The 14,402-nt window shown below is 36.3% G+C and overlaps 1 protein-coding gene across 17 annotated transcripts in view; it reads left to right on the top strand.

Moving 5' to 3' along the window:
- CHD9 (chromodomain helicase DNA binding protein 9) overlaps positions 1-13,019 on the top strand; it is an 82,573-nt gene extending 69,554 nt beyond the window's left edge. For 11 of the 17 annotated variants that reach the window (XM_046899548.1, XM_015292376.4, XM_046899543.1 and 8 more), the window contains 8 exons: positions 1,745-1,908; positions 2,691-2,963; positions 3,714-3,882; positions 4,705-4,844; positions 5,365-5,586; positions 6,175-6,303; positions 7,957-8,061; positions 9,567-13,019. In XM_046899548.1, the coding sequence (XP_046755504.1) occupies positions 1,745-1,908; positions 2,691-2,963; positions 3,714-3,882; positions 4,705-4,844; positions 5,365-5,586; positions 6,175-6,303; positions 7,957-8,061; positions 9,567-10,430 (2,066 nt within the window). In that variant the 3' untranslated portion in view covers positions 10,431-13,019. The remainder of the gene's footprint in view (positions 1-1,744; positions 1,909-2,690; positions 2,964-3,713; positions 3,883-4,704; positions 4,845-5,364; positions 5,587-6,174; positions 6,304-7,956; positions 8,062-9,566) is intronic. The other 6 variants (XM_015292383.4, XM_025154381.3, XM_015292384.4 and 3 more) reach the window with 5 other exon arrangements.
- The last annotated feature ends 1,383 nt before the right edge of the window (positions 13,020-14,402 follow it).

The following is a 14,402-nucleotide window of genomic DNA, read 5'->3' as shown; positions in this document are numbered from 1 at the left end:
CGCAGTATTTTCTTTGCTTCTTATTCACTGCCTTGGATTGAGGTAGTTTGGCTTTGTTGACCAGTTCCCTAAGAAAGCATACAGCACATGTGGCTCATGTATGGGAGGAGAGTTGAATGGCCAGTGTTTTCTGGAAGTGTATTTTGTGTATGTTCCCTACTACTGTTTCTCTTTCTGGCTTAATGCAGAGATTCTTTTGGTTTCCCTGTTATTTTTTCCACTCTTGCTTACCTGTCTGTGTAGCTTCCTCATTATGTTTTCAGGAAATCTGCAGTAATATTTCTGTACAAGTTAAAGAGTGATGTAAGCTATATTTTCTTGTAAGTTGGATGTGGCCAAGCGTTGTACTTACGCTGAACATTTACAATTTAAAAGTTTAATTTACAATTTAATTTGTAGAGGTACTACAAGCTGTACTCTTGCTATGTTCAAAATTAGAATGTAAAAAGGTTTCTCTACCCCATGATAACAAATGGTAATAGAAAAGTGAAGAGAACAAAGTTAGGCAGTGGCATTACAGTGTGTGTAGAGCTAATTTTTTTCCTGATAGCTCAGACAAAATGGTTTTGTGTAATTAGATGGATCCTTGTGTTTGAGGAAATCACAAATGGAAACCTTAGAGTTAACTTATTGGGAAAATTATTCTTGGGCAAGAAAGTGACACTTAAAATGATGAAGCTGCTGCCTGTAGCAGTGGAAGGCTGCATTCAGATGAAACAGTTGTCTGAAAAATTTAAAAACAGTGAGAGAAAAGGAGTTTATGACATAGCTATTTCTAAGTGGTGAACACCAAAACATGTGCTGCAAGTCAAAATATTAGTCTCACTTTCTGCCAATTCAGTCTGTTTATGCAAGTAATCATGCAGTCTTCAGATTGCAAAGTCTTGTAAATCAGTCAGCTTTCCTTTTATTTTGGTTATTTTATTGTAAATTGGAATTGAAGAGATTGGAAAACTTCTCTCAATTTAATCTGCGCTTGTGTTAAGCCAGGTTTTGTGGCATAAGATTTTTATGATGGTCATTGAACCTTTGGCTTAATTTCTATATTGGAAACATACGTTAAGAGAGAGTTTAAAAAACCAGATGATTTGATACATAGCCATTCCGAAGGACAAATTTGAGTCCTGTAGAACTATCCCTCCACACTCCTGTTCTTTTGGCTGACTTACCTTTTCCAGCAGCACTTTCATTCAGTTCGGCTGTTTTTCCATGTCAAGTGAAGCTTGTATTGTCTGGATGGAGGAAAAAGAAAAATAATGATGGGAATTAAAATGAAGTCTGTGGACATACTGGAAGGTTACTAAGGGAAAAAAATCTGTGATTAAAATGAAAAAAGTAATCTGCAGGATGTGTAAAGTAGAGCATCCAGTGTTCCATCCAATAAAAGTAATGAGCGTGTTTTTATAACTAGTATCCCAACAGATTTGCCACATTGTTGTAGTAGACATCTTTCTGTTCAATCTGATTCTTGCTTGCAAATGAAATATGTTAAAGTAAGGACTGCCTATCAGCTTATTCTGTAGCCTGCCCACTTTGATTTTTAAGCTCACAAAAAGTTAACAGAAATATGCAGGAAATGTATATGCCTGGAAAAGGATCAGCAGTTCTACTCAAATGACCAGTTATTGAGTAGAATTTAGTTTGGTCTTTCTCTGAACATTGTTCTGTGTGTTGTTCACCTGGCCTTCTTACTGTGAGTGTTTTTTAACTTCCAACACGAAGTTATACTGGTGGTTTTATTTAGCAGAAGGAACCCCTCATATAAAAGCATACGATGAAGAGAGTGTAGCTTCTCTGAGTACAACACACGACGAGACGCAAGACAGTTTCCAGATGAATAATGGGACACCAAATTCCAGTTACCTCCTACAAGGCGGTTACATGTTGGCTGCATCTTACTGGCCAAAGGCAAGTTTATCATACTTATTTGAAAATGAAGCATATAGGGGAAGGTGGGCTGTGACACTTGTATTCTGTTAAATGTGATAAAACCGTATCACAGAAGCTGTGGGAAGATAACTGGACGGAAAAAAAAAAGAATTTTATTCAAGTTCAATTTATAGTGGAACTACATCCATATATGAGAATGTTCACATAGGAAGCAAAACTTCAAAGGAAGCATATTTGTGTCATCCTAAGTCATAAAGAGTATTCTTTAGAGCAGTCTCAAAGTAAGAAAGAAATGGAGAGTTCACTTATGCTACATCTAAGAAACTACTTAGTGGTAATTGGACACCTTCAGGTATGTTGTGAAATTCTCAAGTCATGCTTGGTATAGGCTGGGTGGAGCACTGATGTGACAACTTTAATGTTAGAGTTTATATTATGGGAGTCCTTATGTTGAAATTCTACAGCGTACATGGAAAAGATAATAGTATTAATTGACTGTAAACTCGTCTTTGAAATAAGTACTGAATACTGAGTATTTCTAAGCTTTATAGTCATTCTGAATTACTATGGCTGACATAGCCAAGTTCACTCCTATAGTTAATGGTTCACTTTTCATTCTTGCATAGTAATTTTTTTTCATTTGGGTGTTATGCTCTTTCAAGCTGGTTTTGAATAGTTAAGGATCTGTGGAGTTTGATTTCTAGTTTGCACCACAGAGCAGTTTCTTACATAATATATAAACATAATGTGCAGTATCAATAAGCATTACCCTTGTAAAAATGCTTTCTCTGTTCTTTCAGGATCGAGTTATGATTAACCGGCTTGATAGTATTTGTCAAACTGTGTTGAAGGGTAAATGGCCTTCAGCAAGAAGGAACTATGACAGCAATACAGTGGCATCTTTCTACACAACCAAACTTCTGGATAGTCCAGGCGCAGCTACAGATTACAGTGAGCCCAGTGCACCGACACCCCCTCTTGCAGGTGTTAAAGAAGAATACGATCAGTCACCACAGATGTCAAAGGTGAAGAAGCATGTACGAGAAAAGGAGTTTACAGTGAAAATCAATGACGTATGTTTATTTTTATTGCCCTAGGACCTGATTGCGATTGCGGTGTGAGGCATGCTTTACCTGCAAGTGGCTGCCTGCTCTTACTCTCACTTCCTTCACACACTTGTTTGTGGGTATTTGGGTCTGCTTTGAGTATTTGGGGTTTTTTCGGTTGCTTTTTTTTTTTTTCAGTTTTCATAAACCTCTGGAGGGATATCTTCATTATTCTCCTCTCTGAATTGAAATTCTGCTGTTATAACGCTTCCTCAGCCAGCCTGTTTTATGCCATTTCTAGAAAAAAAAATTGAATTATGAACAATATTTATGCTTTTTGGCTTTTTTTTAACATTCCAGCATATTCAGCAAGCACTTTCTCTTTTTCATGGAGGTTTACAGGTAAATTTTGCACTTTAAAATGTAGGCTAGATGCTTCAAACATTTTTTTAACCTCTATTTTATGACCTGTTTGATAGCACATAATACATGAAACTTCCCTTTGTAATTGAATTTGATGCTTATTTAGAGAGTTCAGTGTCTGCATTTTTTTTAGTTAAGTGGGCAGGCAACCAAAAATTTATAGGCAATTCCATGAAGTTTCTAGTCAGCTTCCTTCATGTGGAGGAAAAGCAGGACTAGTTTTAAGGCCTGGTATATGGCTTTTCTTCTTCCTCAACTCCTCTGGAGTAACCATCTGTATGTAAGAATCCTGATTATGAAGTAGTCATTTCTGCTTCAGAAGAGACACTTCTAACCCTGGGATTTATTTAACAGGAAGGTGGTTTGAAATTGACTTTTCAGAAGCAGGGACTGTCTCAGAAAAGGCCATTTGAAAGCGAGGAAGGTGCACTGGGACAGCAGCAATACCTGGCTCGGCTACGTGATCTCCAGAATGCCTCAGAAACCAGCCTTGTCAACTTCCCAAAATCACTTCCAGAATCAGGTATGTGCTGTGAATTCCTGAAATATCAGCAGGGCATAAGGATTAGAAATAAACCTTCTGTTCTCTGCTCTTCTGTTGATCTGCATGTATAGGCAGTGGAGAGAGATGTTGGCTGTGAAATTTGCTTTAAACTACAGTTTAGAGTAATTCTGTGCAGTGTGTGAGGGAATCTAGGCACCTAAGTTGAAGCGTGGAATTGGACCATGTTCACAGTCAGTTTTTGTGACGTTCATTTATTTGAAGGATGCCATTATGTATAATAAGTCCTTCTATAAGAAGAACTTAATTATTGTAAAGCACATCACTCTGTGCTGTGAGTAATGAGTTACAGTTACAACATACTGTGTCTAGTTTGGAAGTGAAGATGAAAAATTCCAGGCTTATACCTGTGGTATTTGTTTTGCACTCTTCGTATGCTTTCCTGTGTCTTGTGTAATGAGACAGTTGAAGGCAAGTTATTTGGCTTACAGCCAAACATTCAGAGGATATTTTCATAATAAGCAACAGTAAGTTTACATTGTCAATATAAAATGAACTTGAATTGAGCAGTTAAAATTTGGATTAAAATATTTGTAGTATTTGTGCTTCCTTTAGGCCAGATTCTGATCAAATGGCTGTAATTCATTGAGTTGGCATATGTATGCATATGAAAACGCCTCAAAAAATATTATCCTTAACTTGCTATTTGTAGTTTTTTAGATATTACATGCAGAAATTATCTGCAGTAGTACTGTATCAATTTCATTTTCTTTTATTCTAATATGTTTATCGTTATAAATAACTTAAACATCTGACATTAATTTTGCTGTGTAATTTGGTTAGGTACTTCCAGTCACTTAACAGCCAGTGCCAATGGAGTGATAGTTGATAGTCAACCTGTACTCAAAAAGAGAAGAGGGAGAAGGAAGAATGTGGAAGGAGTTGATGTCCTCTTTATAAACAGAAATAAGCAGCCCAATCATGTAAGTAAAGTTAAATCTTTATCCAAAAATAAGATCCAGATAACTGTTAATTCCTTAACTGCATGTAACTGTCAGCGTTCAACAAAAATGTCATTACTCAGCTGTTTTTTCTGAAATTGTTGTGAATTTTGTCTATTACTACACCATAAGAATTGGTACATTGGAACATACTACAAATAAGAATTGGTGGAGTTTTGCTAAATATAATAAATGTGAAACAAATAGCACATAACCAGAATCTTTTTAAAAATAATGTTGTTAAGCTGTAATTAGCAGCATATTATTACAAACTCAGTATATGGCATAACAACACTTTCTGACATCCTTTCCTGTAGCATGTGACGGGACCTGGTCTTAGAGGGACGTAAAGGGAACTATCTTCATGCGCATGATTAGTCTTTCTGAGTCCTTCAGTTTGTGTTTAATGATCTGCAGGACTCTGGCCTTCATCATATCATATATGAAGTAATTGTGACTGTTTTCTGTGGAGAGTTTAGAGCCATGTTTTGAATTTATCCAGGTAAATCCAGGTATTAACTCGTGTCAAGTTGCTGCCGGAATAAGCCCAGCACTCAATTACACACAGTCTCAAGGCATGCTTGATGCAGAGAGTCCAGTTCCTGTTATTAACCTAAAAGATGGAACAAGGCTGGCAGGTGATGATGCCCCCAAAAGGAAAGATTTAGAAAGGTGGCTGAAGGAACATCCTGGCTATGTTGAAGATTTAGGAGCTTGTATTCCTGTGAGTATACTTTCAGGTCAACTTCAACTAATAGCAAAACATATCTCATAAAATGTATTTAAATTGATAATTCATTTTGCATGGAATTATTCTTTATTACTTTGCTCTTCTGTATTGATTAGGAAGGAGAATGTTTCTTTTTTTCTTAAACAATTTGATTTCCGCCAAATACATTACAAATAGAATTGCTAAGAAAGGTAACACTAAGAAAAGACATTTGATCCTTGTCTAGTTTTACACAGGATTTAAAAAATACCTAAGAAGCCTCATATTACAGTGTAAATAATTAGCTAATTAGAAATTATAGGAGCTGAAAATAGCATTACAGCATAGTGATACAAAAGAGGATTTGCTGGAAGAATCTCATTACCTACATTATAATGGTACAATAGTAATGTTGTATGACTTTCTCATGTTATTTCTGAATTAAAACTTGGTTCTTGTAGCTCAGAACACAAGGGAGTATTATTTATGACATTCTCTGATGGACAAAACCCTGAAACAGAAAAATATTTCTGAAAGCCACTCTACCATTTTAAAAGCAGCTATATTGGAAAAATAATCGACTTTTGTATTTCTTTATAACAGAGGATGCAGCTGCATGAAGGGAGACCCAAACAAAAACGACACCGTTGTCGAAACCCTAATAAACTGGATGTTAATAGTTTGACTGGTGAAGAGCGTGTCCAGCTCATAAATAGAAGAAATGCAAGAAAGGTATTCACATTAACTGTTCCCATTCATGTGTTCTCCAAATGAAAAGTTACCTGAAATGACGAACTCTTAATATTTTAGCAAGTGTAATGCTGTGTACAAGTAAAAGGTTTTGTGTAGGGTTTTGGTACAGAACAAGGAAGTTGATTACAATCTTCTAGCAAGCATTTTATAACTGGAAACATGTATGATACTGCTAGGAACTCACTCTGTGGTTTACATTCAGAACAAGTTGAGCACATCATATATATTGCAGCATTTGTGCCATGGATGGCATTGATGTGCCACAGAGGCATGCCCACTGTACTGGTATGGCCCTGAAATCTGTTGTTCTGTGATAAAAGTTACTCTTCTTTACTTTACTGATATAATTTAACTATTGGACTTGTTACAGCAACTTTTTCAGAGAGAATTCTTATTTTCTGTATAATCTTAATTAACTTCAGGACTAGCAGAAATTACCATGCTTTTAAAAAGGGCCCTGTTTTAAATTTGAGGAAAAAAAATTATTACAGGTTTATGTATGTTCTAATCAAGAGTTTCACATTCTTAATTTTGAGTACATTATCTTATTTTGACATTACTACTTTTTGATAGGATTAATATTATATTGGTAGTGCATCCTTCATAGAAACCTGCCCTTTGGAATTAAATCCCGTGCATTGGATTATTTTGTATTCTTTTTTAGTTCTCTCTGCCATTCAGCCTTTATGGGTGACCAGTATATAACCCCTGTAAATCAGATTGCTAGGTTAAATAGTAGCTTAACAGAGAACAAAAGCAGGAAGAGGATTTTTGTCTAAAATCTCAACAGTGGAAGACAGGAAGTCAGCTGCTTCATACAAGTTCTCAGATAGGTAATTACAATTTGGGAAAGACATAATGCATTTGAAAATGGGATTTCAGGAGGGCTGAAAGACCGTATTCAAGAAAAGAGTATAGAACATTGCTGTTTATGGAAGAAATGTAGAGACGTGGAATGGTGTCTTTGAATGTCAATGGTAGTCCTAGAGGAGCAATCCAGTGAGAGTCTTTGTGGTATTGCATTGACATCTGGAGCATTTTTGCTTGTTATGCTGCTAGCTTATTTTTGTCTTGGAGAGTAGTTGCAAAAAAAGCAGATTGCTTTTTATGCTGCTGTTAAGGTCAGAAGCTTTGGCACCTGTAGAGGAAAGCGAGGCGGAACTCCAGTCTTTAATCTCCTCAGTGCATTGAGATAGCTGCTCTGAAGAGGAACCTGTACAGGAGCTAGTCTCTTGAAAAACAGACACTTGTCTTTTCTGTAGTAAGCTGTGCCCTGAGGAATCTTCTAAGTTGATGATGAATAGATAAGGGATTTGATCTTAGCTTGCTGTAAGAGCCTGTTTTCGTGCTTTTTGCCCTAATAAATTTCCACACCTTAGGTGAAACACACTTACTCTCTGTTACATTTTAATTCTTGGTTTCCTCAGTTATTAGCTGCCTCCAACTTGTCTGCATCACCAAACTCTCCAAAACTCTACTTTGCATAAACCAACAGAAATCAATTAAATGCTACATTGATAATTAAAATTAAGACTGTTCTATTTTATGTAAAAAGCAAAAAACCAAACAATGTCAGTTTCTTTTCTTCCTTTTCAAAATAAGTATTAACTGACTTCTGTCTTTGTTTCTCAGGTGGGGGGTGCATTTGCTCCCCCTCTGAAGGATTTGTGCAGGTTCTTGAAAGAAAATCCAGAGTATGGAGTGGCTCCTGAATGGGGAGAAATTGTAAAACAGTCTGTGAGTATTTGCAGAATGAGATATCTGTGACATGGTGGGGAAGGCAAGGCTTTCACTTCTGATATTAAATTCTGTTAAATGTGGAGTATGAGTCAGTGTTAGCTTTTTTCAGCCACCTTGGCTCCTGAAACTGGTTTGCTGGCACAGCTGTGAGTAGGAGGAAGAGAAGGAACAGTAACTGTCAACCCTAAATTAGAGATCAGAGATTTAGTTCAAGGTGCTATAATGCTGTGACATTCTAATCTCCTAAATGTTACTTTGAAGGTTTTAAGAAAGGTACGTGGCCCACAGAGTAGTTTCTTATTCTTACGGACAAGAAGATAAATAGGATTTTAAATATGTACTTCTACTTTTTAGCTGATTTACTTTTAAGAAATTAATATCACCAATCGAGATGTAAATCAAGTATTAATACAGCTATTTCCTTCCTAGAGGTTGTATTATTAGCTAGAAACTAGTGTTGGGATTCCAGTGGGAAGGGACCAAGGTTAGTATATGAATACATTGTTAGGAGTAGGTCTGTGCAACAACTTCAGTTTTGCCTATGTGTTCCTTCTGTATGGATCATCAACAGTTAGTGGTAAGAGTAGCATATTGGTTGGTTGTTCTGCCTAAGTTTCTTGCTAGTAGCAAGATGTATTCAGCAAGTAGCTTTCCCAGATGCTTGAAAAAAGTGCATCAAAGTGGCTTACATTTGTAGGCAGATGTGAGCTCCTATGCATATTTGTACATGCACAGTGTTACATTCAGACCATGGTTAACATAGAGCTTACAGAGCTGTGTGCGTTTATGGACAGAATTTCAGCATGTTTGCCTAGGTCAAATAACTGTGCACCTGAATGTTAAGTCTTATGCCATGCAACCATAGGCATATAAACAAATCTGTTACTGTATTCATTTTTTGTTTTCAATCAATTGTTAGGGACAAATATGGAAAAATGCTACAGAGAAAATAACACATTTATGCAGTGCTTACATAAGGAGGGTTTACAGAGGTGAGGTAAATACTATGCAAACTTAAAAATGAAGCTATCTGAATTTCATTTTAATGGAATTGAACTTTAGTCTTTATTGTTTATTCTTAAGTTTATGGGTGAGGTGAAGTATGAAGACATTAAGCAGAAACTAGCACTTTAATTTTAAGCAGTGGCAAAATGGATGATTGGAATTCGATAATACTGCAGAGCAATGCCACGCTTTAGATCTTAACCTAAGATTGCTCCTCTGATGAGCTATACGTGGTTTGATCTCCACATACTCCTCAGATGATCAGTAAGCAGTGTGTCTGAAAAGGTACCTCCTTGGGACTTTAAGTGTTGGAGATAGCACAAAGCCACCACCAATCCCAATCTAGAGATCAAGCTGCTTTGCTAACACACCAGAAAAGTCTTTGATACTGTTACTGTATGCTTGGTTGTTGTGCTTGTTTTTGTGGACTGTTTTTCTTTAACTTCTACATCCTTACACTTTCAAATTCCTAAAAACTCACACTGCATCTCCTGCAGGGATTTCTTCCAGAAGCTATGTTTGACCGTATTCTCACCGGGCCTGTTGTACGGGAAGAAGTAAGCCGGAGGGGAAGGCGCCCCAAAAGTGAGATTGCTAAGGCAACAGCAGCTGCAGCTGCCGCCACTGCCGCAAGCGTATCAGTTAACCCTCTCCTCACCAATGGATTGCTTCCAGGAGTGGATCTGTCTAGTCTTCAGGCCTTACAACAAAACCTGCAAAACCTGCAGTCACTGCAAGTAACGGCAGGGTTGATGGGAATGCCGGCTGGCTTAACTACTGGAGGAGAAGCTAAGAACATGGCTGCCATGTTCCCCATGCTGCTGTCAGGGATGGCTGGATTACCAAACTTGCTGGGCATGGGAGGACTTCTGACTAAGTCTATGGAATCTATTTCAGAGGATAAAAAGGGAAGTGATTTGAAAGAGGCGGATATAAAGAAAGAAAGGACAGAAGACCAAAATACAGATACTGGTGGTGAAAACTCTGTTTCAAGCTCTCCTTCAACATCCTCTGCTACTGCAGCTGCCAATCCTCTCTCTCTTAACCCATTACTTTTGTCCAACATACTTTATCCAGGGATGCTTCTCACTCCAGGCCTTAATCTTCATATCCCAGCTTTGTCTCAGTCGAATATTTTTGATGTACAGAACAGTGAAAGTAATGACACAGGCTCAGCCAAGCCTACAGAAGAAAAGGAGGAAAATTCTCGGGTTAGAGATCAGGAAGACAAAGGGGGAACAGAGCCAAGCTCTCACAATGAAAACAGCACAGATGAAGGTTCAGAGAAAGCAGATGCTTCATCTGGATCTGATAGTACATCGTCTTCATCTGAGGATTCAGATTCTAGTGATGAAGACTGACCCCAGACTCTGCACTTAAATTATGAACTGATTTTGAATTTATTCTTTAATTATTTCATTGTAAATAACCCAGTGTTGAGTGCATCAATGATTTACTGACCGAACATTTCAGTATTTGTTTAGAAGTGCAAACTGCTTTCAGAGACGTTTTGCATGTAATATTTCCTGAAGTTCATGAGTTTCTGAACTTGTATGTACTATCAAATACACAATGGTGTAAAATTACAACAAAAGGCATTATAATTTTGTTGGGGGGTTAATTTTATGAAAATAATGCTCAAGAAAGAGCTGTATATTTAATATATTTGCAGTGAACACAGAATACTTTATGCATATTATTGATTTAATTTGAATATAGTTTTACAGCCTCCTTGACACTTATAATTTACAGATCAAAACTCAGCAATAATTTGGGCAGCTAATGAATGTCATGAAAGCTGTAGAATCTACATCACCATCCATTGCTTTAATTACATGAAAATGCTCTAGTGTTGTGATGCACTGCTGTTTCCAATTCAGGTACAAGTGTGTTTAAAAGAAGATAAATTTTTCCCAATCAGCCAATTAAACTGGCTACCTGTTACCTCAGCTGAGTTAGTTTAGGAAGTTTACATTGGTTTCTATTACTTGTTTTCAGGTTTTGTTTTGTTTTCTAAAGACATCTTGTATATCATGTTAAAATCTGAGTTGAGATATGACTATTAGTGGGTTTTTTTTCCCCCTCATTGTGACTGTTCTCTTCAACAGCAGTAAGGGGAAATCAAACCAAAAGTGGTCTTATCTCATTCTACTTGGCACCATGTAGATCTATTTAGTTTACACCTTGCAAAGTTTTGGGCTCCCTCTGCAGAATTAGAAGTCCCAAAATGAGGAGTAGTTGCCCCAAGACTCAGAAGAGAAACTGTCATAAAGTGCCACTGAAAAGACCTTTCAACACTGCATACTTCATGTAAAAATTGTTTGTTTGCTTTGTTTGTGTAGATTTCTATTTGTGTTTTATGTCATAAAACCTCCTGGAGTTACCAGTTAATAATGGTAAATAAAGTATAGATAGTTTTGAACTCCTTTTGAGTTTAAACTTCTCTGCAGATTTAAATCTGACTAAATATTAAATATTACCCCAAATCATTATTGGGATATCACTTCATGTGTTATGCTGAGTTACCCACTAAAAAAAAAAAAGCACTTTGAATAGTAAGGAAGACAAATTATTCCTAGAAACCACAGTAACAGGGAATAAGGCATCTGTTTAAGTCCAAAACCTTAGAACCCTTTACTATATAAAATCTGTCTAATATTTGATGTGTGATCTGATTCCTCCTTCTTTTTAAGCTGCTATTACTGTGACACAGTAGAGGCCCAGATTCACATTTACAGAAGTTCTGAACTGACTGAGATTTCAATTGACCCTTGTTACAGCATTTGCGGTCCAAGAAAAGGCAAGTGTTAAGAGAAAATAGATACAGGTACTAGTAGGAGTCATTGAAAAAGCTTTACAAAGGGATAAATTTAAAAATAAAAGCAAAACTGTATATTTTGATATAGTTCTGTTGCTTGCTTGTACAGTAAAACAACTGTGTTGTTTTTTTTACCAAGAACTTTACCAATGAAATATAAGTTTGTATGTGCGAAATAACCCCATGATTAGAAGCAGTGTTACATGTAATACACAATTTTACAAGTACCATTTGGATTGTGCTGGTTACGTATTTTCCCAAATAGTATTCTGATTTTTGGCCCTTCATGCAGTGTCTTAGCAATAGTGAAAATTCAAAACTGCCAAGAGAAGGGGGTAGCAATTCTTCATCATGGAAAAAAAAAAAAGTGTTGCATATTTAATACTTTGCCCTTTGTAATATAGCACTTTTATTTAACTAGGATGCATCTATGAAATAGCCAAAGTTTTACAAACAGTTGTTAACTTAGTTTGCTGATGGAGCACATCAACAATACCATCACTTCCCACCCTTACCCCACAAAAGAAATCTTAAATCTTGTGGCTAAAACCTAATTTATATCAGATTTATGAAATAAAGTATTTTCCTAATTATGCTCAAGTGAGTTTGGTTACCATTCTAGTGATTCTTTCTATGTAATAAGGCAATTATAGTTCCAAGTAATGAAGGCTGGTGTAGACTTGAACATAATATATTGGGTTTATTTTTCATCAGTTTGAACCAGAAGGGGAAAAATGTCCCACTGTCAGCTAGACTATATGCAAAAATGGTTGTATAAAGTTAAGGGTTATAAGGAAACCTCAGTAGAATTACACTAATACTGAAGTTAAGATTAAAAGGATATCCAAGGTGATGATAAAGTGTGTGTTGGTAGTTACTAAAAGAACCTTAGCTGTTATTGCCTTGTATTTCTATCCCTTGTTTCAAGCTTCATGATCCAAGTCTTAGTCCAGTTTTTCTTTTGGACATTTGCAATATTTGCCAGTTGTGTTCTGTGTAGTCTGAATTTGCTTTCTGTAGTTGAACGAGCGTCTTAAAAAGTCATTTGTAATTTATTGAATTACTTTCTATGATGTTCTATAGAGCAAATGGAAGTTTAATTATTTTTTATTAAACATATTCTTTGACTACCCATGATGTCAGCCTCAATATGTAAAAAATAATGCTGTGTAAGGATTAGATATGCATCTTTGAGCAGCATGAGTTAAGCTTCAGTGCAAAGGACTAAAACTGAAATTAGTCTCAAGACCTTAAAATAATCAAGCCTAGGATGTCTACTTTTCTGCAAAAGCAAATGTTTTACTTTGAATATCTTCTCTGGGAATCAGTTTTAATCAATTTCCTGTAGTTGTGTTCTCTTACGAGCAAAAGGAGCTGATACTGCAGCCCTTGGGTAGTTGTGGGCTAGGGAGTAGTGTACAGACAAGGTTCTGGTAGAATGTTGACTTGATATGAGATAATGATGGATGTAATGTTCCAGGGTAAGCATTCTGGATGTGGACTGTCTTTTTGGGGTTTCGTTTTCAAAACTCTGCTTTTTTATGTGCTTATTGAACCTTTTAAGTTTGGACACAGCACTTACTGTTTTTCATTTATTTCATACAGGGTACGGACGCTTCTCCTGAACGCGAATTTCCTCTAGGTTGTCAGGTGCTTTCTTGTTTTCAGTACATCATTGCACTTCAATTGTGGTATCCTTCTTATGTGTTCCTTTATAAGTTCTTCCTTTCTCAAATTCGTATGCAGGTGATAAAAATGCACGTATGTATATGTGCCCTGTTCTTACATTCTTCATTTATGTGCTCCTTAAAAGCAAGCCCTGCAGAACCCCTAACAATATTTTCATTCATTTGTTTTTAGCAGGTCTATTAGAGAACTGTCACAGATTTAATATATATTTACCTGTGTGTGTATATATCTGTGCAGAAGCAGCCACCCTAAGAGATACGAATGTGTTTCTTCATGAGTTTCTTGGGGCTTGTGCAGCTTTTTTTCCTGTGGTACAAGTAGGAAGTTTCTGCTTAAGCCTTCGAAAAGGAAGAGAGAATCTACCCTGTTAAATTTCTGTTGCTTAATTAGATCAAATTTGTGAGTGGTAAATGGGCACTTTTTACTGAAGAGAGCTTTTTCTAGCTTTTAGCTATTAATAGTAATTGATTCTAGATTTTAGTAATGTTTGAGCTATCATTTATAGTCGTAACTATTTACATAAAGGAAGGGTGTTGAAATGTATTATAACTTAGTGGTGTCAGTAAATTATATTTATTACTGCTGAAATTGTAGCCTGCTGGAAGAAATGAGTGGTATGCTGATTATTTTTAACTCAGTATGTTAAGAATACTTAATTGAAATAGGTACAAAGAGTTAGGGAAAATTTTCCATAAAATAAAGTAGGGTGAAGCCTCAAAACTGAGAAGTACTTAAATGTGAATATCTCAATTTGGAATTTTGTCTGGCAAACACTTAAGCTTTCATAATTTAAAATTTTGATGCAGTTCAGAACAGTTATGTATTC

The sequence above is a fragment of the Gallus gallus genome, chromosome 11, assembly GCF_016699485.2.
Source record: "Gallus gallus isolate bGalGal1 chromosome 11, bGalGal1.mat.broiler.GRCg7b, whole genome shotgun sequence".
NCBI lineage: Eukaryota > Metazoa > Chordata > Aves > Galliformes > Phasianidae > Gallus > Gallus gallus.
The sequence above is the reverse complement of the archived record's forward strand: the minus strand, read 5'-3'. Positions and strand labels throughout refer to the sequence as shown.